This window comes from Melospiza georgiana, chromosome 2 (assembly GCF_028018845.1).
Source record: "Melospiza georgiana isolate bMelGeo1 chromosome 2, bMelGeo1.pri, whole genome shotgun sequence".
In the NCBI taxonomy this organism is placed as follows: domain Eukaryota; kingdom Metazoa; phylum Chordata; class Aves; order Passeriformes; family Passerellidae; genus Melospiza; species Melospiza georgiana.
Window position 1 is genome coordinate 100,505,720 of NC_080431.1, and position 24,513 is coordinate 100,530,232.

At 38.5% G+C, this 24,513-nt stretch overlaps 1 protein-coding gene across 2 annotated transcripts in view; it reads right to left on the reverse strand.

The window, feature by feature from the left end:
- Window positions 1–1,781: 1,781 nt before the first annotated feature.
- The window catches only part of MID1 (midline 1), a 140,274-nt gene continuing 117,542 nt past the window's right edge, over window positions 1,782–24,513 (reverse strand). For both annotated transcript variants that reach the window (XM_058045252.1, XM_058045253.1), the window contains exons 7-10: window positions 17,401–17,544; window positions 8,857–9,018; window positions 6,640–6,847; window positions 1,782–5,062 (exon numbers count right to left, since the gene is read on the reverse strand). In XM_058045252.1, the coding sequence (XP_057901235.1) occupies window positions 4,714–5,062; window positions 6,640–6,847; window positions 8,857–9,018; window positions 17,401–17,544 (863 nt within the window). In that variant the 3' untranslated portion in view covers window positions 1,782–4,713. The remainder of the gene's footprint in view (window positions 5,063–6,639; window positions 6,848–8,856; window positions 9,019–17,400; window positions 17,545–24,513) is intronic.

Sequence of the window (24,513 nt, forward strand, 5' to 3'; positions counted from 1 at the left end):
AAAGCCTACCTCAGAAGGAAACACTTGCACCTGCACTGTTCAACTCCCACATGAATGACAATTTAATGTTTCTGGCACAGAGATTTGATTTATGTACACGGATGCCCTAAATGTCACAGTTCAAACCAAGGGTCTAGCCCACACTGAAATATCATTGTTAATATCATTGCTCTTTAGTCTCTTAATTTTTTACTATATCAAGTACTAAATCAGTAGTTAAAATGTAAATATGGTTTCTTTAATTTCAGAAAGCATATTAAATACAAATAGTTCAACATCAGCACTTGAAGTGAGTGGGATTTTTCTCAATGTGGAGAAGACAAAAACATTGTGCTCATTTCTATATGGGCAAGCAACTCAGTAAGACAGGAAAATAATGTATTTTACGTCCCTCTATTTCAAGACACACTTTCAGTATTATAAAAATCAGTATGTGGAAACACATGAGAAATGGTGTAACAGTTAAACTCCCAGCACATCACTCCATAAGCAACTTGTGCATGCTTTTGTTCATCACCAGCTCCCCAAAGCTGCCCCACTGAGGGCCTTCAGGCCAGGTGTGCCCTGGCCAGTGCTGAGGTACTGGTGTGCACTTACTATGGGGGTCAGCTCTTCTTCATTCCTCAACCTCAAACTAAAACAGTCTTTCCAACTAAAATGAATACCCTCAGTTTTGGTGACACAGATGAGAGGCACTAGCAATCCTCACTTTGTTTCATGGGCTTATCTGAAAGTTGTGCTGCTGCAACTAAAAGCAGAATCTGCTAACTACCTAGACATCTGTTTTATAAGACCAATTTAAAAAGAAATATTTACTGTATTATTAAATAATATTTTAATGGAATCTCCCACAGTCCTTCAGCTATAAAGTCTGGCCATCTCAAAATGAACTGGTTAAGGAGCTGACATTTTAATTTGTGCTCTCAATAGTGTCCTGTTGTGTTTTCTAATGTGTAAAGAATATAGTGTTTGCAATTAAGACACAGGACCAAAACAGATGATGCACACTGGTGTTTAGTGACCTACTATTGCTAAAATAATGAAAAATGTGTTTTCACCTGTACTTGCAGATTTCCTGCTTTTCACAGTGTACCCAGACCTGAGAGACTTTTATGCGTCCTACCCTTGGGACCCTCTGCTAACTGAATCTCTTTGTTGAGCAATTGAAAAATGGGATACCCAAAACTCATAAAAAATAAACTAATGGCAGAAAAACCAGCAACTCTATTTCTCTCTGAAAGCCAACAACGGGAAAATACAGTAGACTGGAGACAGTCTACTAAATAATTTATGACATATAGCGATTTTTTTCCCCTATTATGTGGGCATTAACACATAAAAGTCAAACACATGGAAAATCTTATCTGGTCTCAGAGAAAAATCGTCCCCCACCCTTCCATTTCCTCAAGCTCAACACTACTCTGAGCAGCGACTATCTCCTAAAGAGATTGTGTTATTGTTTGCTCTAATTCTGCTAAACCCCAAATTGGGTTTTAAGTACACTTTTGAAACAATCATTATACCAACACAGGCTTTATCTACCACTTTCATTGCTTGCATCTCAGCAGATAATTCCTCAAAAATCTGCATTTGTTCAAGACAGCATTATATAATGTTACTTTATTCCTAGTCACAAAACTTTCAAAAAAAGGGAAAAATCCTCATCTAAGACTGCTTGCTACATTAAAGTACCATATTTTATTTTTATACAAGGATTACTTGTTCCCCCAGATTTCAATTCATTACTATGGACCATGCAAAATGTCACAGACCACAGAAGCTACATTTTCAAATGGAAGTTTTTATTGATTAATCAGGCATTGAATCAAGTATTGTAAAATAAACAGATTTTGTTTGTTAAAAAATGTCCAGAATACTATTCATAGCAAACTTGTTTCCTCATTGTCATACAGAATACGAAATTTTCCAAGAAACAAGCAAAAAAGGAACACCTGACTAATTGCTGCCACTTTGTCTGTGTATATACATATGTGTGTGTATACACAAATTACACACTATATTTGTGCATATGCTGGTGTGTGTATACCCATACATATGTGTACATATATACACAAACATATGTGCACAAAGAGTACTGACTGAGTTAATAGGACATTGGAGAAATGTGGCTTAGCTCCAAATGAAGTATTCTGTGTTAAAATAAAGATGATACAGCAAGGTCTGTAGATGAAAGACCATCCTTTTTCCCGTGGCCAAAACCACAATCTCTCTTCAGACTCATGCTCTATCTTTACAATGAAAATATGTGAAATCATTTGGGACCTCTCCAAATTCAATGGTTGTATTTCCATCCAGCTCAATCCCTGCCAACATTGTATAAGCAAACACTGAGCAGTGTTTTCAGTTTATCCACTACTGAAATCAGCTTCTAGATCTAATATTTCTTGCAAAAGAGAAGACACACAGCCTTGCTACATGTACTTTGGTAATTCACTCTTTCCTTTTAGGCAGAAACTTAGCAATAACCCTAGAACAAAAGTCCTTTCTTCATGCATCCTTTTATCACTGTTTTGCATCAGACATCTTCTGTCAACTAATTTTCAAAATTTTCATACCATCTCAGCTAGCTCCCAACATCCCAGGCCAGGTCATCTGGGCACTGTGTACCAGATTGTACCAGCGGCATTGTACTCAGATGCTTGGGGACTGATTTACTTTTTCATTTTTGAGGGTATACGTTTCTTGATTATTAATGACACTATGATAAACAGTGAGGTTCGCTATATGTACACACTTTGTCTTTTTATGTCTACTTGGGAAAGATCAGTGGCTCCTACCTGTGAACTATGGGATGTTGCCCAGCTGAAAGCCATGGTATCAGCAATGTACTGCCAGATTTTTCTCCATTTAATTCAGCAGTTAGCAGGGCATGTAAAGGGAAATCAAAGAAACATGGAAAGGCATTTATTTTCTATTTAAAAAACCCCAAACAAACAGGCATGTAAATATTCTCCTCATCTTGTTCATAAATTTTTATATAATCCTAAGGCAAACTGTAGTAGAGCTTTGTACCTGGAGAATCAGTATTAAAAAATCTGAAGCTGAGCTTGGGACCATTTTATTTTGGACCCATTACTGAACAAAGTGCATTAAAGCATCTTTTTCAAAAGACACCTAAAGCATGGTTATAAATTACTGAGCAAATCTTTAAAGCTGATATTCAATTTATCTTTTCTCTACACAGGCAGATATTCACCACTTGCACAATAATAACAAAACACTGCAGGAAAACCATTCTTTTAAAGTTGTCATACACCTCAATCATCTCCCAAAATGATCATTTATACATAAGCATTGCAATAATTACAAAAAGCTTTTATCTGTAAAGGGGAAAAGAAAAAATGCACCTGATTCAGCTCTGAGATAAAGTACATAGAACCTCTATTGCCTTCATTGAAGCTCTTCTACCAACACCAGGATGAACATAGGGTCTCCCTATGCAGATTTCTACTGCTGCTGAAAGCTCACTCTTTACTTTTCATTCACAAAGTGAACTGTGCTTTCCCAAACAACCTGGGACAATGATAACTATGAGCAAATTCCAGCTGCAGTGTTTCTCCATCCAGCACATGCAAAACAGATTTCTTTGCTTTGTTGTAGACACTACACAGTGTATGACAGTGAAACATTTGTATTTAATTTAAAACCAATGGTAAAGTGGCGCATGTCTCACTTCCGAGCGGTTGGCTGGGCATGCTATGTTGAACCTTGTAAATCAGCAATAAGCATTCACATGTCTGCCATCAGAACCATGACATCTTCCATTACAATCAATCCTTAAATGATGCCGTGCTCTATCAAAGTAGTCTACAATCAGACCTTGGATTGGCTGCTCTCCTCCAGTGCTGCTGATTCTCAGAGATGGTATCGGGCCTCCACATCCTCAGTGATTCTACAATGTTTCCCAAAGACGAAAGTGAAGCACTGGTAGATGGGAATATTGCCATCAATAAAATAAATCACCAGATGATTTATCCACTCACATTTCTAGGAGATACTCCACATGTTTTTTATGAACAGAGAGAGCATTGCCCTGTGAATAGAAGTAAATTAAACTTTATTCTTTTGCTGTGTTGGCGAGCTTCACTTCCTCGCTTGCTTATTTTTGTTCTTTTGTTCTGCACATTCCCATGTGCAAAGTAGAAATTGAGAGCTCTCACACTCGACAAGGCTGGTAATGAGACCACTAATGTTGGTACAAGTAAAACCTGAAGTATAATGACTTGTCCACTATGCAGTTTTCATCTTTCCAATTTTCTTCTATTATCCACTGTAAAATAAAATTATTCAAAAGGCTGATGAAACTTTAATTAACAGGACCACCAATGTGCAAAAAACCCCCCCTTCCCAAAAAAACAAGAAGTCATTTCCCAGATGTCCATACTAGGCTTTCACTTTTCTCTTTTTTTTTTCATTTTTATAAATAATTTATAAATCTTCCTGTAGGAGATGAAATACAAAACCAACCAAACAAAAGAAACTGAAAAAAAGAGTTCTAAGGTACTATTAAAGCCACTTCTTGTCCTTCAGTACAAAATACACAGGAAGAGATTTTCTCTCCTTGTCAGTTTTGCCCGAATTTGGCAGCATTGTCTGGGATGCCACGTGGATCCTCCAGCTCTGGGTGAGCTCCTGGTGGCCCTGCCTGGCCGCCCTGGAAGATGTGCCCTCCTACCTTTTGGCTTTCAGCACTCACGCGAGCTGCTCAGAGGAGTCTAGGTGGTCAGGGATGGGCAAGCCTGTTATAATGGTCAAACATTTATTCCACACCGTGAACGTGGGGCACACTGGCTGGCCAAATGTAATGTCAAAAGTGTAAAGGTGTAGGGAGTTCAAAGCATCATAAAAGGCAAGGGAACCGTTGTCGTAGTCCAGCAAAATCCCGACGCGCCGGAGGTGAGGCGCGGGCTCGATGGGGATTTCTTTGCTGTTGTGCCGCACCACCCACGTGTTATTGCAGCGGCAGAGCACCCAGGAGGCTGAGTTCTTGCCAATCCACTCGTGCTTCGGTGCTGACTTGTAGGAAATGCCAATAGCATACCTGCAAAACAAAAGAGCATCTCAAGGAAACAAATGCTTCCTGCCATTTTGTCTCTCAGTGAAGTCAAATGTTAGCCCAGAGGACCCGCTGGAATGCCCCCGCCTCTTACCGCCCTGAGTTAAGCTCTAATTAAACAACGTTTCACCACAACATCTGCACAGGCTTAATTAATGCTTTCTCTGTCTCTCTTTTGCGTCTGACAGGTCAGGGAAGCTCATGGTATTATTTCTAGCTTGGCAGCTACGGCAATTTTTTTGAGGGCTTGCCTCTGGTATTGAAAAGGAAGATTGTTGAATACTCAGCAACCCAGGGTTTAAATCACTGGACCTCAAATTTCCATTTCCAACAGATGAATACAGAGGAATTCATTGATTTTAAAATACACTGCTATCTGTCAGCTAATCTGATCTCTCCTTGCTCCTTTAATATGTGGCCCTGAAGAAGGAATGCAAGAATAAACATCAAAGGACACATTAAACATCTCTCTCCCCTCCCCCCACCCCTCCATTTTGCCATTTTCAAATATGTTTTGCCAGATGTTGGTGTGGTTTTCAGATTCAAATGAACATTTTTGAGACTGGGTTTCAAGCCAAGTTAAGCAACTGTAGGTGAAGACATTTGCTCTGCAAACCATAATTTATGGCAAGATGTGCAGGGCAGAAGGATTGTGAAAATATTCTCATTAAAGGATACTGAGGAAAAATACCAGATTTGTCATATATAACAGAAATGTAAAAGTTCCTCACGTTCTAGAGACACTGCAGTATTTGTTGGACTTTCAACCAACAGAAATTAATCTGCCATAAGGTTTTTTCCCTCATTCCTTAGTGTTGGCACAGACAAACAGCATTTTACTTCTTTGAGACAGTGGGAAATACCTGAAGACCCCACTGATTTTTCCACTCCATTAACTTTCATCGTGGTGTCTTTGAATACCAAAGGATAACATCTCTTCCATTGACTAAAGGCCCTCTGAAATACACCCCTGTATGACACAGAGGATCATTCAGAAGTGAAGGAAAGCAGTCTTCTGTTTCCTGCCCCTTGCTTCATTCCCTGGGGCACAGACCTACAGCTCTGCTGCCTCATGTCCCCTTCCCAAAAGCAAATCTGACCTCTGCCCCTGTTAAACTGGATCATCAAGTTGTCCTCAGTCTTATTTATTTTTTTCACAGAGAAGGACAGAAAATCTTGTACATTTAGTAGAGAAGTGATCACATTTACAAAGTTATATCAGTGTAAACAAGATGAAAGTTTTTGATCCCTCCAATTAAAAAAATAAATCTTAATAAATACTGTATGTGGGTTCAAAAAAGCAAGCAACCCCAGCTGTGGAGTAAAAGTCCTGTGAAGGCTGCTAAACACAAAGATGCATAATCTGACAAATTTATTTCTGGAGTCCAAAAGTGCTGGAGATTGGGAAACTCATCTGACAAACTATTCGAAAATAAATGCTTGGCCTGCTCTTTTACTGCTCCTGATGTCTCTGCTGCTACTGGTCTCTGTCAGAGAAACTGTGCCAGCACCTCTGTGGCGGGAACCAGTGCTTCTTTTCCCCGATTTTTTTATACACGTACCACGTGCTGCCGCTTATCACCACCTCCCAGTAGTGCCGCCCGCTGTCGATGAAGACGTTGCCAGCCACGCCGTAGCTGCCCTGGCTCGTGAATCGCTCTGGTGTGTGGCTCTTCTTGGATGATGTCTCATCCCGCTCCACTGTCAAGTTATCATGAGACACTTTCAATTTTCTATGAGCAGATTTGGGGTCCAGTTTAAATGGCTGACCTAGAGATGCAGAGACAAAGGTGACAGAAGAATGGTTTGGCTTTGATTTTTAAAAGGAGAGTGGATTAGCAAGCCTCTAAGAAGCACACAGGATTACATAATCATATTAATTTCCTTCTCTCAAGCATTCTTGAGACAGACTAACCTATCCAGCTCCCTGCAATAGCTAGTTTCTATTGCACTGTCAGTTTACTATCAACTTCATTGTGCACTGACTTCCCTGTGTTGATAATCTCTGAAAAAAGCCCTGCATAATCATCATGTCCATTATCTCTGACCTAGAGGTAACCAGAATACTCTAATTCTTGCATGTAATTGAAACCAATATACATGCTAATAAAGGTCTGAGGGTTGCTTTTTTCACAGCCTATTAGATTTAGAATAACTAGTGTTCTATTAATTCTCTAGGGGCAAAGCTCCATAATAACATCTTCATCATTCCTACAAAAAGTATGTTTTCAAATCCCACAAAATGAGTCTGAAAATTAGAAGAACTAGACTTGTCTCTTTGTTCACTGACAGCTTTATCTGTAACAAGCACAGTCAACAATTCAGGATTGCTTTGGAAGGATGCCCATGTGGTGCTGGATACTGTGCATTAAAAGGAAGGAAGTGAACTGTAACTTGGTCCAAATAATATGGTGCAATAACATTACTCAGGCTGTTGCTCTTGGCAAGTATCTTCGGCTGTAGCACAAGGTTTGTAGACAATAACAGGAAGCTTTTTGGTAAACCAAACCTTGTAGATATATAAAGCCCACCACAATTCTGACAGGCTTGCTCATTGTGTCAGAAAGCAGAACGATCATTTACCTCCACCAAGAGACAACTAGAAAACTACAGCTCCACAAGTGGTCCAGCAAAGCACTTTTCTCTTCTTACTGTCTTTCATATCAAGGGGAAAAACATGTAATCAGAAGATTTGATGGCATGCACAGAAAATTTAAATTAGATATCTCACAAAGCCTGTGTGTGGCACTGGCACACGTACTTAAGATGTAGACTGTTCAGGTTTATCTACTTTTGAAATGTGCATTTAACTACATATTATGAGCAAACATAGAATAAACCCCTTGCAAAGTATTTGGGGGCTATTTCTTACTACCTGACAGCAGTAACATAACCTCCTGCCTGGCTTTCAGACTGCTTAGAGTCTTTGTGTGCTGGAACAGTATCTGAAGGATGTCTCTCTGTACTAAATTGTGTCTGGTCACATCACACAGGTTAACAGCAAGCAGGAGGAAATCAGAAAGGTGTACATGCCTTTCTCTTCACACTCCTTGCACCACTCACTATCACCCCTCTTCAAGCACCCTCCTCTACAATAAGCAGGTTTCAGAAGATGCATAAATTCCAGTGTTTTCTTTCCAGCCCTCAGAACTGCCCATGATGACTACATGACTAAAGGATTAGTTTGTGCAAGAGGAAAAAACAGCTGAAAACTAGTCTTAAAATTGCTATTCTACATCTGTTAATAATTTGAGAAACCATTGTTTTTTTGAAGTGGGATGTCTGACTAGTCTATCACCTTGCTGAACTCCATAAAGAAATGAGGGGGTTGAAGTTAAGAAGCTTTTCAGTGTCCTAAAAAAGGGATAATTCTGGAGGATAAAATTAGACTAGCAATTATCTTATGAACATTACAAAAATAAAATGTTTTACTGCAAACATAAGAAAAGTTTTTGCTTTGTAGAGGAAAAAAAATAGAGGGGATATTAAAACAAAACCACAAAAAAGTATTTTCAAGCATTTCATGTACGATGGCTTCGTTCCTATGCGATATTTCCAGTGATCAAACTACAGATATATCTCTCAAAAAAACCCCGACATATTTTCTGCACTAGAGAAGACTAAGGCAATCTTGAATTATATTAAATAAGTGACTTTCATTTTGGAAACCACTTAAAAAAGTTGAACTTCTCTGTCCTCTTGTATTTTCCAAAGATCAGACCTAAAAAGGAAGGCCAGAAGGGAGAAGACTCCGTGCATCCTGATCTGGCGTTACTCACTGTTTGTCTTGAGCTTGCCAGGCTCACTGCTGCGGCTGCCAGCCTGATTGATGGCCTTGACAATGAAGATGTACTTGGTGCCACTCTGCAACCCGTGCACTGTGTAGTGGTTCTGTTTGATATTGGGAACAATCATCCAGCTGTCGGCTGAGTTGCATAAACCTGCAATTTTGAACAGAGCACATCAGTCACAGCAAACAAAACACACAGAGGGACATTTAGAGCATTCCCAGGCACCCAACGACCAATATGAGCTTTGCTTCTGTACCTTTTAAAGTGTTGTTATATTTACTGAGCCACTACTTAAAGTCACTAATTCATTTTATCAACCCTCAGCCAAGGCACCTTTTAAATTCTTGATATGTGAAGTGAACCATAAAAAGTGGGCATTTAAGAAATGGCTCAGTGGAGACACTAGCAGTCTGAGATTTTTCATATCCCAGCACAAGGCATTCTTTATTGCTTAAGAACTGGAGGATTATGGAGATCCCATCAATCTACTGTTTGGATTAATGAACTCAGTTTAAACCTCAGAAAACGAATGTGAGCAGTAAAGCCAGGAGGGCTGGGGAGGCACCTTTGCTGACAGTCCCCAGGTATGCATTCTTCAGAACCTGAAGCAAATCATGGGAGGCCAAACAGGGTAGAGCATGGGCTTCAGGGAAACCTTTGGCTCTTGCACGTCAGACTTTGCCAGAAAGTAATCTAAGCCAGTAAATTTAATGGATGCAACTTTTTGATTTATGTCCTCATGATGAGATGCCAGCTGGGAAAGTGCTGGAAAATTTTCCATTTATAAACCTTTTTGGTTTATATTTGGTTTACATTTTATGCCTACCACAGAAGTATAACACAAAGGAAATAAGTAAAATAAGGCAGTACCAATATCATAAACAAATCAGGAAAATACCGTATTAAAATGAACTTTTAAATCTTTGTAAGTTTTTCCTTATGAATGCAATAGCAGTCAATCACCCATACATACAGTTCCATCACTGTATATTTGGAACAGCTCCTGGTCTAATGGATTCCCCAGCCTCTTATTGTAGATGTTTACATAAAGAAAAAATTTAACATTTATGAAGAGTATATCTATTCACAACATTTTATATGGTTTTACAGCCAGAAATAGATAGATGCAAGTGGAAGTGTATGGATGTATGCACATATGTAAGGTTGGAAAATGTAACTGAGAAAGGCTGACAGACTTCTTGGCTTCTGTCTTTACTGGGCACAGAACACATTATGGAAGCTGTTGTTATTTACAGACAGCTTTCAGCTTTTAATGCATGTTCTACCAGCAAACCATTCATGAAGACAATATTTTAGAACTCAGTAGTAATTCAGCTCTGTATATCAGACAATATCAAAACTTTATGTAAAATAAAATGTGAAGGCTACTGTTTACAAAACTGGAAAGAAACAGATCTGTGATATGGGTTTGCAGACTCATAGACAATTCATGGGCATACTGTGAGATTCCTTCTTAATGTGATATGTGCTTTTCATAATAAAAGATCATTAGAAACAGAATTTAAATTCCAAATTTCAATCTGAGTATTATGATGTTTGTGTCTCAAAATTCTCTTGCAGTACAAAGCAGTTTTGAGAGGCAGGCAGAACAGAGATTCATCCTGCTGTGCAAATGGGTAACTGTGGGACAGTTTCAGGTTAGATTCATACTATCTTGCCACCTAATGAAGAGCTACAATGCCTAACCTATTTTTCTGTGCTCTGAGGAAAGGCAGAAATCAGTGAGTAGTTTCTTTCACTTCCCCAGTTGTGAACATCCTACCAACTGCAAATGCCTCTCTTGTCCACAGAGGAAGCCAAGGTGATCAGCACACATGAGATCTCAAATTTCAGGTATCTAAAATGATGTGAGACGAGTCACTCATCTGTAGATAATTTATATATATATGATTGCATAGAACAAATATCTACGCAATCATATATATATGCCTTTGTCATGAAGAGAAAGAACCCACTTTATACCCCATGGTAACCCCACCCCTTGTAGTGAACTGCTTAAAGCAACATCCATCCATGTCTTCTGTCACTGAGCCCTACACACCAAATTATTTTTTTAGGCTGTGTGTGAATGGGTTTCCTATGAGGAAGAAAGAAAATAAAGGAAGCAGCTTCCTGACATAAAATATTTCACTGACTACTCAGAGGAAATCTCATCTTTTCCCAGTTTGCCACAGATATTAATCACACACTCCTGTATCTGAACTACCACATTGATTTTGCATTGAGACTAACCTTACTGGTCCTATTGCAAAATAAATTAAAGTATGTTAAAACAAAAATAAGCACTGCTTTTAAAAGGAATTTAATATGATCAAGAAGTCTTTAACTAAAATGCCTCTGATAGGATACCAAATAACATATGACAATAAGTGGGATGGACACAGACAGTGGTCCTAGAAGTGTCTTCTCCAACCACAACCACATTTTGAAAGCAAGTTCTCTGGTATGTATAAGCCATATATAAACTGACCATTATGCAGACACAGAAATGCCTAGAGTTCTGGTAACTCATCTGGAAACTAGTTTTGTATTATTCACTACAACTCTCTAATGGGCTCTCACATTCTCTACAACTCTCACATTTTTAAGACTTCCATTACACTTTTTACAATACCCTCCAGAGGCTGATTTCTCCTTAACCAAGTATAAAACTTTGCTCCAAATAAGTATATAAAGGACAGTAAAGGAACTGTTGCATTGCTATGAGTCTCCTCTTTGTTCATCCCCTCCTCCTGGGTATGTGGATTTATACATACCAAATATCACTGAAGGCCTTACCTACCCTGAACACTCTGCACAATCAATAGAGAGAGCCATTGGAAAGTGAAGATTTGATGGCCAAGGTCCAAATAGAGTATTTCACTTGAATTCTATTTCATACAGGAAAGATTATTTACAAATGTGGCCATGACCTGACTCACGTTCTAGAGGAAAGCTCTATCTCTTTGATGACACAATACATCTTAGGTTTCCTTTCTTTGTCCTTCCACTCTTAGGCATCCCAGACTACTGATGTGCAATAAATGCTGGATGTGCAGTGACTGACTCGGTTATTTTACTTGACAAACCTTGTTGTCTTAAACAGCTCAGATCTTGCCTACGCACCAAAGGGCTCAATGATATGTTCATGTGCTTTCTGACTGTAAGCTCTTTGATAACAGGCTTTAAATTGTACTTTGACTCAAAAATCCTGGGAATGAAGTATTGATGATGCCAAACTACAAGTCCAAACTCCTTCAAAAGGGAGAATAGCTACTTGTGGCAGCCAAGTTAAGCATTTACTTATGAAAGAATAATTTGTCACTGCATCAAAGGAATTTGTCTCCAGTTATGCCCTGTCAGGACAGCCTTTCTTCTCTGAATACAAAAGAATATGATTAAGGAAGTTCAGGGAAATGAACAAGCAGCCTGATCACACTGGCATCCAGGGGAAGTGTTTGCCCTCTCAGCTCCCTGCCGGTGGCAGCAGGTGAAGTGGAAAGTACACATCTCCTCACTGGGGCAACAGCAGGGGCCAAGGTCTCCCATTGTACCCACTCCTAATCCAGGCTGCATTCAGGTTTCTTGTTTCAAAAACCCAGGGCTTTTTACAGGGTTATGCAGATGGTAAAACAATGTATTTTAAAACTGTAGCCTACAAAAATGTAGAGAATTTAAATTACATCCTGGAACGGTGCAGTGAGCACAGTGATGTCCATACAGGATGTGTGAGTTTTCAAAACAAATTTCTCAGAGTCTGGAGGTAATAATTTGTAAAGCTATTTCCCTGGTGTTGGCTGTTGATGCACTTTAAAAAACAGATGGGAAAAATCCCAAGGTGTAAATCCTCCTAAAATTTACACTGATAGATTTTAATAAAATATATTTTCTTGAAAATTGGAAAAGGAGCACAAAAGTCATAGGAAGGTCATTTAATCTCTTGAGTATTTTAATTATTGTAAAATGTTTTATTTAAATAAATTATTACCAATTCAAATTGGTAAAGCAAATAAGGTAGATGAAAGTAACAAATAGCTCTCCACCCCCACTCTTCATTCCCATCTGAAAAAAAAAAACAAAGCAGGATTTCTGAAAAACACATTGATTTTGTTTTAAGAAATACAGTAATTTTATACTTTTAAAGATGCAAAATTTTTCCCGGTTTTATCCCAAATTTGCTTTTGTGCCATTAAAAATTCTCACTAAAATCTCTAGTAGAAATCTGAAGACTGTAAGGAATTTTATTAGATTTTATTTTTATTAAAATAAAACTTCCAGAAAGAGGCAAAGTCTAATTAAAAACATTAAATGATACTAATATTAAAAATTATTTGGTGAATCATAAATTCACTATTTTTCATTGAAGCTTGGGCTCCTAATTGTCTTAGGTCCTTCCAAAAACTTTTGTCCTCTCTCAAAGGAAGAGAAGTCCTATTACAGTGAAAAGGTTCTGACAGTAGTACACTGTGTCCTTCACAGAGTGATTTTTTTAGAAATTAGACTATATAACTAATTATCCCTGATTTCTTTTACAAGGTAAGAGAGAATGATTTGCTGCTCTTCGTCAAGAAGGGAGAGATGTATTTTTCCTAAAGAATATTGCATCAGAGCTAGAGAAAAATTTGAACCATCCTGAAACACACTTTAACAAATCCACAATGTTAAAAAAGGGCATACTCAATGAATACTTCAAAATCTATTGAAATGGGGTAATGAAATTATAATGCATGTTAGTTAGCTCGTGACAAAGTAATTTTAAAAGCTTTTACCGTATTCAGATTGCAGGTGATTAGCTGCCTCTCAGAAATGCAAATGTACAAATGGTATAACTCTGAGGACAACTGCTTTAGTAAAAGCCTACTTAATCTAGAGTTCCGTGTTGCTCTTATGCACAGAGCAGGTCTGCCAAGCATTCAATAGCCGAGAAGTTTGGCCACATTTGGAAATAATCTTTCCTGTATGAAATAGAATTCAAATTAAATACTCTATTTGGACCTTGGCCATCAAATGTTAACTTTCCAATTTTTCAGTTAATAAAAAAGAATATAGTTGATTATGTTGGATAGAAAGTATACTAAAAAAACATAGCATTGCTTGTTTTTGTTACTGAATTCTTAGCAATCTCTGGATGATATATGCCTCTGGTGGGGGAAATGTACTGTGAGTGGAAAGTGCAGTCAGGCTGGCTGTGTGGTTTAAGAAACAGATTCCAAAATAACAGCCTCCATTAGCACGGTAGGTGGGTATGTATGCAAAGTGATTCCTATTGTCTCCAGGGAAAAAGCTTGTGGGTTTAATGCACTACTTGAGCTACTCCCTGGTGACTAATTCATAGCTAAAAACCCACAGAACTGAAGTCAATCTACGAGCCTGTTTACATTATCTGCAATATGCAACTCACAATACCAGTGGGAATTTCCTGGATGTGACAGAGAAATAAAAATACAGTTATGTGCAACAGCATGCGTATGCCATAAATACGAGGAAATTTTTGCTAACCCAAAGTCTAGAACAGGATTCAAAAAAGCCCAAAACACAGACCTATCTCCAGTTCATCAAAACCTGAAGGCTGTAGCGCAACACCTGTTAATGCCACTTACAGTGAGAGCAGCTCTCTGTGTTCAACATCACTACCAAGGTACACTGAGATATTCTAAGAATGGCCTTGGAAAGCCATTTGTAACAGGTGTGATGTTAAATCCTTCTGCAGGATCAAGAATAGAATGTAACAAAGTGAATAAACATCCAAGCAGTGTTCTGAGGATGGGATTGACAGGGCAAGAAGAAACGGTCTCAGGACGTACCAGGGGAGGTTTAGATTGCATATTAGGAAGAATTTCTTAATGGAAAGGCTGGTCAAGCATTGGAACAGACTGTCTGGGGAAGTGGTGGTGTCACCATTCCTGGAGAGATTCACAAGTCATGTGGATGTGACATGGATGGGTCATGTTTTAGTGGTGGACTTGGCAGTGTTAAGTTAATAGATGGACTCAATGATCTTAGAGGTTTTTTCCAACCTAAGTGGTCCTATGATTCTGTGATGTTAGTGTTATTAATCTCCAATACAAGTGTAATTTGGAATGACCTGGGAGAATCTCATATTTTAGAAACCCAGGCAGATTTGTAGCATGTTGGCAGGAAGATCACCATTGGAGGGGTTCAGGTCTATATTAAATAAAGATATTTAAAAAAAGGCTTTACAACATTTAGAAAGGCCTTTCAAATATACTCACACATGCATGTATTTAATGCGGGTTACCATTATAGCTTTCAATTACACCAGGAAATTTGCATAAGAATTAGCTCTGTTAAAAAAAACTCAAAACAAAAATCCAAACAAAACAAAATAAAACCCAAAAATATCACCAAAAAAAAAAAAAAAGGAAGAACCATTCTTTCATTTCTTTTTACTTTCATTTAAGGTCTTCAGAGCATTTTGTAATTAAGTTTCTTACAGTGTTGATTTGTTTACTCTTCAAAGTTTTAATTAACTATTTTTGCAAAATGATAATATGGAAGTTGAGACTGCATACTGAGCACCTCATGCTATGTTTGAAAATTATAATGCATCTCTGAAAGCAGACATTGATATATGTTTTTCAGATCAAAGCTTTCACCTCCACATGGGAAACCTACACTACAGCCTAAAATAGAAATACCTTGTTATTTATTCACTAGTAAGCAAAGAGTAAAATCCCACATCCCAAGGCTGTGGAAATGGCACACCTTTTGCTGCTGCCATGTTCATACATAATGTGCAAGTCAATTACTGAATTGACTTGCACAGCATAAAGCCATAGATAAAAATGGACTAGAAAACAAGCAACACCAGCTTATCATTGTCATCTCTGCTTGGTAGTGATTTGTCAGAGAATGTTTTCCTTCCTTATCTACCTTGTTTCAATTTTTGAAAAATTGCTATTAGACTTTTTTATTATTCCACTTGCTCAGATGTAGAAGCATGTGCTGAAGTTTATTTGGTCTTTCCAACAGAGTTAAATTTTGCAGTGTGTTCTTCAAAATCAGACTCTTAAGGGAAACACTAAATGGAGGTTTTGACAAAACATTAATCAAATTTTCAATAATCCATCTTCTTCTTTCAGTCAGTCCTGAATACTGTAATACATTCACAGTATGCTACTTAAAAAAGGTATTAAGATGCCAGCACATGAATCCTCACATGTCCTTTCAGATGGCTTGGAAAATAAACTCCTGCTCAGTGATGGAGAGGATGAGGTGCACACAGTAACAGAGGAGTCAGTGGGAGAGTTTGGCTGAGAACTCAAACTTGGCATAGACCATGCCATTTTTCCACTGACATAAAGCATGTAAACATGCCCACAGCACTGACTTTCCTCACAGTATCTCAACAAGTTTTCTTCTTACAAAAACGTTTTGCAAGAAGAAAAACATTTCTGCCCTGAGTCACAACTAAGCCTATCTAGCTCAGTGCGTGGCCAGGGAATTTGATGCTGGGGAAAGATGGGGGTGTACAAAGGTTTCAAGGAACACGGAGAGCACACACTGATCATTTCTCACCTCGCTTTTCCAGGCATCAACAGCTTACAGCTCTGGCAATTCCAGAGCAACTTCATTGCACTTCATTGCTCTCAGTGTATTTTTCTTGCATGATCTGTCCAGGCATTTCTTGAACTCAAAAACACACCAACCCCCTGTGTTGATGAGTTCCCTATCTAAATATGTGTTGACTTGAACAAGATCCACATTTTGATTGATTTGACTCATTTCAGAATCCTTGTTTAATAAAACAAGTCTGTGTCAGCTAGTGGTATGCCCATTAAATATACAGAGACCAGGAAGAAGTTGAATGACTTCTCCAAATTCATAGCCAAAACCTCAATGATTGCAGAACACTGAATCCAGAAACGCTGACTTCCTGACCAAAGATTAGACTATATTGTTTTTCTGTGAGAAGTTATTTAACAATAAAGCAATCCAAAATCTAATTAAGTAAATTCAGGCATTAAAGAAAGTCACAGACTCAAAACATAGAGTGTACTCATAAAAAATGCTATAATACAAAATATACAATGTTTGTTAATCTCATTTTAAATAAAACCAAGTTAACTTATAAATTGTTGTTCCACTGATGCTTTCTGATTTAGCCTGTAGTTCAGTGAGACCTTTGCTTTTTAGCCTTGAAGACAATAAAAATCAGAAGGAAGGACTTAATCTGTATTTCAGACAAAGGTCCAGATGTCAAGTTTATATAATGACAATCGGGCTGCAGTTCTAAGTAATGACCAGTTCAACACAGGCTGCCATGTGCACACTGCTCTGACTAGTGCAGAGAATGGAACTGAGATCTTTGAACTTGCTGCATCTGCAAAAAGGAACTTGGGATGCCTTTTAAAATCATTATTGGTTTGGATTGAAAATTTAGGCTTTAAATCTTTCTAGAAAATAATGTTTTCTTTTGTTCTTGACATAGGAGTGTATTTATCTTTAAAGACACTTGGGTTTCATAGAAGCCGTGAGGGAACAACGAGAAAAGAGAAGGTTGATACTCACTGACAACGTTGGCTTGTCCAGTGAAGATGGTGTACTGCAGCTCGTAGGAAACCACACAGAACTCATCATCTGATGTCCAGTGCACAGTGATGGTATCATAGGAGGCTGTACAGAGCTCTTCTCGAATGGTGGGAGGGTTGGGAGCTGTGAGACACAACACAGCAGCACAGTCAGTGAAGTGCTTCCCCTCTCCCCTGAGATTAGGGGATGTAGTTGATGTATGAGATTGTAGAGACATCATCCAACAGACTTTTCAACAACTTTTCACTAATTCCAGTTATAACTTTGATTATCAATTGACTGTTAGGAAGGAATTCTTAATAACAACATAAAAACCTAGGAATTCGAGATTTTGAAAATATTTTGTATTAAAGTAGCCTTAGTTCCAGATGCCATAGACCAAGTGACGTATCTGTGTCACATTAGATGAATACAATGACAAGTTACTTTTTCTAAGATTGTTCTGATCATTTCACCAAATTTATCAAAATTTCATTGAAGCATATCAAGAGGGAGGGTCAACACTCTTCACTGTTGATTTGAAAGCAGTGTTTGCCCAGCCTATCTTACCAGAGATGGCCATAAGTGGCATTGTGGTGGTGCATCCTTCCTGGCCCTGCTCTAGGCTGCACTATGATTCATTAGCAACAAGTATTTTAAAAGTATAATTTTGGGGAAGCTGCCAACACTCATACTTTCATGTCCAATTTTCTCCTCTCTCCATTTTTATTGATCTCCTAGCTATCCTTTCCAACACAGATACATATCCTTTCTGCTGGTTATAAAATTAACATTTTGCAGCATTAAAAAAAGAGTTCTTATCATAACATAATGACTATATGAATATTACAAGCAAATAGTCACCCAGGAGCCCTCTGTCTCTCTGTTTTTATAATCCACAGGCAAAATCTTTGTGTAGCAAGATATACAATCTTTTCTCATCTTAACACATGAATTTGTTCTAAAGACCTACTTAAAGTGAAACTTGAAGCAAATTACTGGGGTCTAATTTTCCTGTTTGCAATCTTTAAAAAGCCAAACACCTAAATAACAAAGAAATGAGTCTGTTCCTGAGGGATGTTCCTGCATGCTTGTCTTCATTCCAAATCACCTTCCCTACAAGCCACATCATGAAAAGAGGAATCACAAATCCTTTTGCTTTAATAGTGATTCTCCCAGCTGTCACAGACTGAAGAAGGAGGGCACTCAAGCTGAAACAACCAAATTATGTTTGAATTAAAGGAAAAGGAAGGCAACTATGAATGTTTGTGGTTTGGTTTTGAGTTTCTTTTTCTATCAGCTCTTTAACCTCTGATAGCCACAAATAATAGCCTGAAAAAAAGTCCCTCTGAAGGAATTCCACCTTTACTTTTGCAAGATCTTATTTTTATGAAACATCTATTTTTTTCCATCAAGAATTTTTATGGATCATGTCTCTGGCTTACTGATGTATGTTCCCAAGGATTAGAGTGCAGACAGCTTCCCAGGCAGCCTCTTTTAACCAAGGGGCTTAAGGAAAAGTTCAAATGTGTTTCAGGATACGACCATGATTTGTGATGCTCTAAATATTGAATCACAGAAGCTTGTGCTTTTTTTTTTTTAACTCGTCAGAAAAACCCTTGGGACAGAAGGGTTTTAATGAAAAGAAATACAAAGAAACTCAAGTAAGAACAGCTATCTGTGAGAAGAATGCAATCAAAATGTGGGGAAAAACAGGTCCACAGTTTTCTGAAGAGATTAATGGCAATATCAGCTATGTTCCAAAAATGTATCCTGTAGAACAATCACTGGAGGTTTTAATTATTTTTTTATTCCTAGCTGGGGCTTCATTTCAATATTTTGCCAGCCCTTTAAAGGCCAAAGAAAAACTGGAACAAGTGTTAATAACAAATATACAAGCAGATAAATTTTTATTTGTCTGATGGTGTTCAACTGAAGTTTTCTTCTGTCATTTCCTGCACCTAACAGCAAAACATTTTACTTGAGAAATGTACTTGTTATTATTTCAACACAGAAAATAAATATTAATTTATGGAAAACAAAAATTACTGAAGGTTTAATTAATTGCAAACTGCATTTCAATAACACCTAAGCATCTTCACCTTTGAAAATGGCATCTTAAGTTTGCTCTTTGTGTGTACACCTGGCCTTATAGCTGCAAATCTACAGGCTTTCATGTAATGAAAATGTCTGAAAGAAATTTTACCTAAGAAAGACATATTTTCCCTGGCTGTTGTGATTAACCCACACTCACCTGAGACTATATTGCATTAATTCTGCTCTTTGGCAACATTCATTTCATCTACTACTCAGAATAAAACAAATACATTTTCTTCTCCTACAGAAGGACAGGCAACTCTACATTCAGATGCTTTGCTATGACAAAATAATGTAGCTGTCTGACTGCCAAATTCATCATTGCACAGCACATCCTCCTTTAGAGAGTGTAAATTTGTAATGCAATTAAAGAGATTGACCTCAGCCAGTTAGCTTCCTTCAGTATTGCATTTGGTGTGTGATTTGGTGGATTATTGAATTCATCAGCTCTGTTACAGGGCTCTGTGCCATGGGAACCTCTCAAAGACTCCAGTGATCTCAAGGCTGCTCCTGCAGGTTCCCCTCCCTGGCTCGGGTGTGCCTCACACTGCTCCAGAGGGGAAGCTCAGCATGCTTCCAGCACAGCAGTGGAAGGCACAATCCACTTCTCCATAGAGGATCAGAGCACATATCTGGGGGTGGAAACTGCTTCACACACTCAGACCTTCATTCACCAGTTTTGTGAACCAACACTCTCTCACAAGACAGAAAAATCATTGCTGAAGGCTGTTTTACTTCATTTTAGCTCAAAACTGAGTACACACACTTAAAAAGTCAGTAACCACATCTAAAATGCCTGAAAGGCACTAATATTAGAAATGGAGTTTCTAAATTTGCTCTCAGGAGTAATTCATCTCACCAGCATAACTACTCCCTTTCAACCCTTTTAGTTTAAGGCACCTTCCTTTCTGTGTCATCTGCATGGCTTTTGCCCTGATGGCTCGCAAGGTCTGCACACCTGAGGGACACTTTAGGGACACTGCCACCTCTCCCTGGTGAATTCCAGCATTAATGCAGCGTCTCCTGGGTGTCTATTGAGATACTATCTAAATCCTCTCAGCACAAGGTCACAGAGACAGACTAAAAAAAACTCAAATTAATTTTGCTCAGTTTCTCTCTCCCTGCTGTCATGCAGCAACTGACTTTGTAAAGATTCCTTATGGATTTTGAAACTGAGTATCAAGACCTAAAAGAAGACCTAAGCAATCTGCTTGAGTTAATTGTTCTAGAAATATCCATATTGCTGGTATGACTGTGAGGGAGTTGCAGAGCTGCTCTGAACCTCTCTTTTGAATATGCATTACTGATTCCATCTTGCATCATGGCACTGGGCTGAATCAGCAAGGAGGAATTGGAAAGGCACAGTTCCATCAGATGTGGATACAAATTTTATGTATTATTAAGTTGTCATGCGTGAGTTACTACCAAGGGCTTGGTCATACATACAAACCATCTCAACTCAGTCTTTGGGCAGACCAGGACTGCTCAAAGCCAACAGAATGAGAAGAGATTAAACAAGCGTTGTCTGGAACTGGTCTTTGATCTTTCAGTGCTGAAAGGGTTAAGCAGTAAGATAGGTTGTCAAGAGTTTCCAGAACAAAGTTGTTTCTGTGTGAAAAAATTGCTGGCATATGCTAGGCAATACATATTTCTTTGTGCAGTCATAGGTGAAGTGATGGATGAAAAAAACTTATCATTGTTTCAGATAGCATTTCTGAAGTAGGGCAAATTGCAAGGTCAAAGAATGGATGCTCCTGCAATTGATTTCAAAGTATTAGGACACAAACCAAGCACTTTTGATTCACAATGGACAAAAAAAGTCCTTATGACAGTAATACTGTGCAGAGAGTTTGCAAGTTGTACGTATTGCCTGGATCTAGCTAGATACATGTCTAGAGAAAGATGGTTTCCAGATGAAGAGCTTGAGCAACTGTTAAGATAAGAATGCTTTCAAAAGACATCAAGGCTATATATAGAGAGAATAGAATAGGCAGATGAAGATTAAAAGTATTCTTTTAATATACTGAGCTTGATATCTCAATCTGATATCTCTGTCTGGTTGGCAACTTTCAAAAAGATGCCAGAGATTTTATTTGGATAGCAGAAGCTTTGGGCAGACATCTATGTAAATGATAAGCACAAACTAGTTAAATTTATTTCTTCACTAAAGCCTAGGAAGAAAGAAAGATAAGGTTGGGGATATGGAGATTGAAGAAGATCTGACAAATATTATACTGGGAAGAACCAAAGGAGAAAAAAATCTCCAGGAGACAGCCAAGGTCAATGGTTTCAAAAGCAACCGACAGCAGAGATAATGAAGCTGGAATTTAGGTTTTGACATTTTGTTCAGAAGCAGTACAGATGACAGTCATAAGGTAGGCTTCTTCACTTAATTCACAGCATAGATCTATGGCTAGGATGTACAAATGGTCTTTGTTTTACTTAACTGTGAAATGTGATAAAAGTAAAGCCTAATTCACTCTGTCACAAAGTGTTCAGTTTATGATCTATGAAAATTCCATGCACCAATCTGAAAGGAGTAATATAAAGCTTTCTCTGGAGTTTCTGGACAACAGTAGAGAATAATCAAATCCATTTTACTCTTGGGATTTTATATATATATATATATATATATACATATATATATATGTATACCTATAGCTCATGTATACTTATTTACATATATTTACATGAATGTATTTTAACTGTCTGTATAGGTTGCATTTTATGCTCAGATCATTTGGACATGTGCTTTGCATTTTGCCACTGCAGCCCATATGCTATTTATTAATGTGAAGAAAAGCCAGTTAGAACTGTTTTTCACTGGGCATCAAGGATAAAAATGGTTTGTTAGGAAAAAAAACCACTAAAATGCTTGATATATATGCAAGTTTCCTTAGACTGCATTGCGAGAAATTTTTTAAGGCTGTGGATGAGTTGGGAAAAAGGCAGAGAAGGACCTATGTAAATGACACAGTCATCATGATGGATCACAGAAAATATCTTTGTAGCAAGACAACCCTTCATTTTGGTACAGATATAACCTTTGTTTTCTGCAGTGCACAGCAATTAAGTTGATAATATTGACATATGATGTACAAAGGGGAGAAGACCTGGGGGATGCAGGAACAGACTGCTAGACAGAATTAACCTCATATAACTTCACAGATCTAAACCACAGCTATCTGCATTTGAATAAATACATCTATCCTCTATTTGGAGACAACTGGGAGAAGCAGACAACTCCAGAATGGAGTCTAGTGCCTCAATATATGTTCCTCAAAATGAGATGGTTATTTCTCTTCTTTGATCATAAAGGAAGATAAGACTGATTATTTTAGAGGTCGATTGCTAGGTTAGGGTGAATGAGTCAGTTTTTTGTTTTAATCCTTCATTTCCTTGTATTTTTATAAATTTAGGATGAAGGCTGAACACGATGGCAAAATTCCTGCAGATTTAGAGAGAGGCAGACAACATAAAATTTCACTGGTACTGTATAAGAAGCTGAAATTGATCTTATCACATTATTGTTGTGTTTTATTTACTTGAATATGTGTTAGACACTGATTGTACTTACCTGTCACACAGTGACAAATTCCTTGCAGATATAATTTCTCTTTTTGATGTGGCAAGAATCCCACAGCTCCAGCAGAGTGCTGCTGCCCTGTGCATGCACCCAGTCTTGTGCTTCCCAGTATTGATCTATTCACTATTTATGGAATCACAGAATCAGAGAATACTTTGGATTGGGAGGAACCTTCAAAGGTCATTTGGCTCAATCTCCAGACAGTGAATAGGGACAGGTTGCTCAGAGTTCTGTCCAACTTGACCTTGAATGTTTCCAGGGATGGGACCTATACAGCCTCTCTGGCAACCTGCTCCAATGTCTCACCACCTTCATCTTAAAGAATTTTTCCATACATGTAGTCTGAACTTACCCTCATTTGGTTTAGATCTGTTACCCCATGTCCTTTCTCAATAGACACTACTAAAATGTTTTAAGTGCTGAACACCACAATGAGGTCTCCTTGGATCCCTCTCATCTGTAGGCTGAACAACCCTAACTTTCTCAGCTTTTCCCCTGAAGAAAAGCCAGAAGCCAGTCCTCTGCTTGGAGTCCTCTGCTTGGAAAAGAGAGTGGTTAGCAATGCAGAGGCTGCATTCCCACATTCTCCTGAACTAACACAAGCATATCCTCTGAAAACTGGGACAAGTGAATGGACCCAGGAAGTGTTTTCCAATGCTTTTCCAACAGTGCTTTGTGCCTTTCATTGCAAATTCTTGCTACTAACAGCAGATGCTTAAAGATGCTGCAAAATAAAAACCTACCACATCTCTTCTGTTTTCAATTGAGCTGGAATGAATTGTTCTAATTCTGGCATTGAAATCAAAACACTCTAAATTACAGTAATTTGTTTCTCTTTGTGAGTCATTGTACACTCTGAGACTACACATTACTCAGGCTTTCAGTAAGGGTCTAATCCTGTGGGCTTCCTCAGGCCAAAGACCTCAGTTAGGCAAGGTGGGGCTCTGCAGGGTGGAGATCCCACGCCACAGCCAGGCTCAGAGCACACCACACACTCTCTAGCTCCAGACACAGCCAGATCCTCCAGTTCTTGATGGGGGAAATTCACAGAGTCACCGACATGAGAAAACATCTTTGCTGCTGAGCCTGTGATGTTGATTGCTTGAGCGGCTGCTGATTGCTCATGGGAACTCTGCCAGGCAGCAATCTGCTGCAGCAAGGAGGCAGCCCCAAGGGACAGGGTAACACCTGGAGCATCCATCTCCTGGGAAACAGGGCTTGGTCCCTGCTCTCCCTCCTCTGGCTGCTCCAGGCGGAGCTCCAGCTGTTCTTTCACTGCACTCTGCTGCAGTGGCTTTTAATAATTTCTTAAACCTACTTCCTCACACTCTGGTGGTGAAGAATGCAAGGAGAGGAGGTGGGAAATGCATTCCAGTTGTTTGAAGCACCCAGTGCTTCCTGGGGTGTTCTGGGGCTGTTGGAGGTAATAT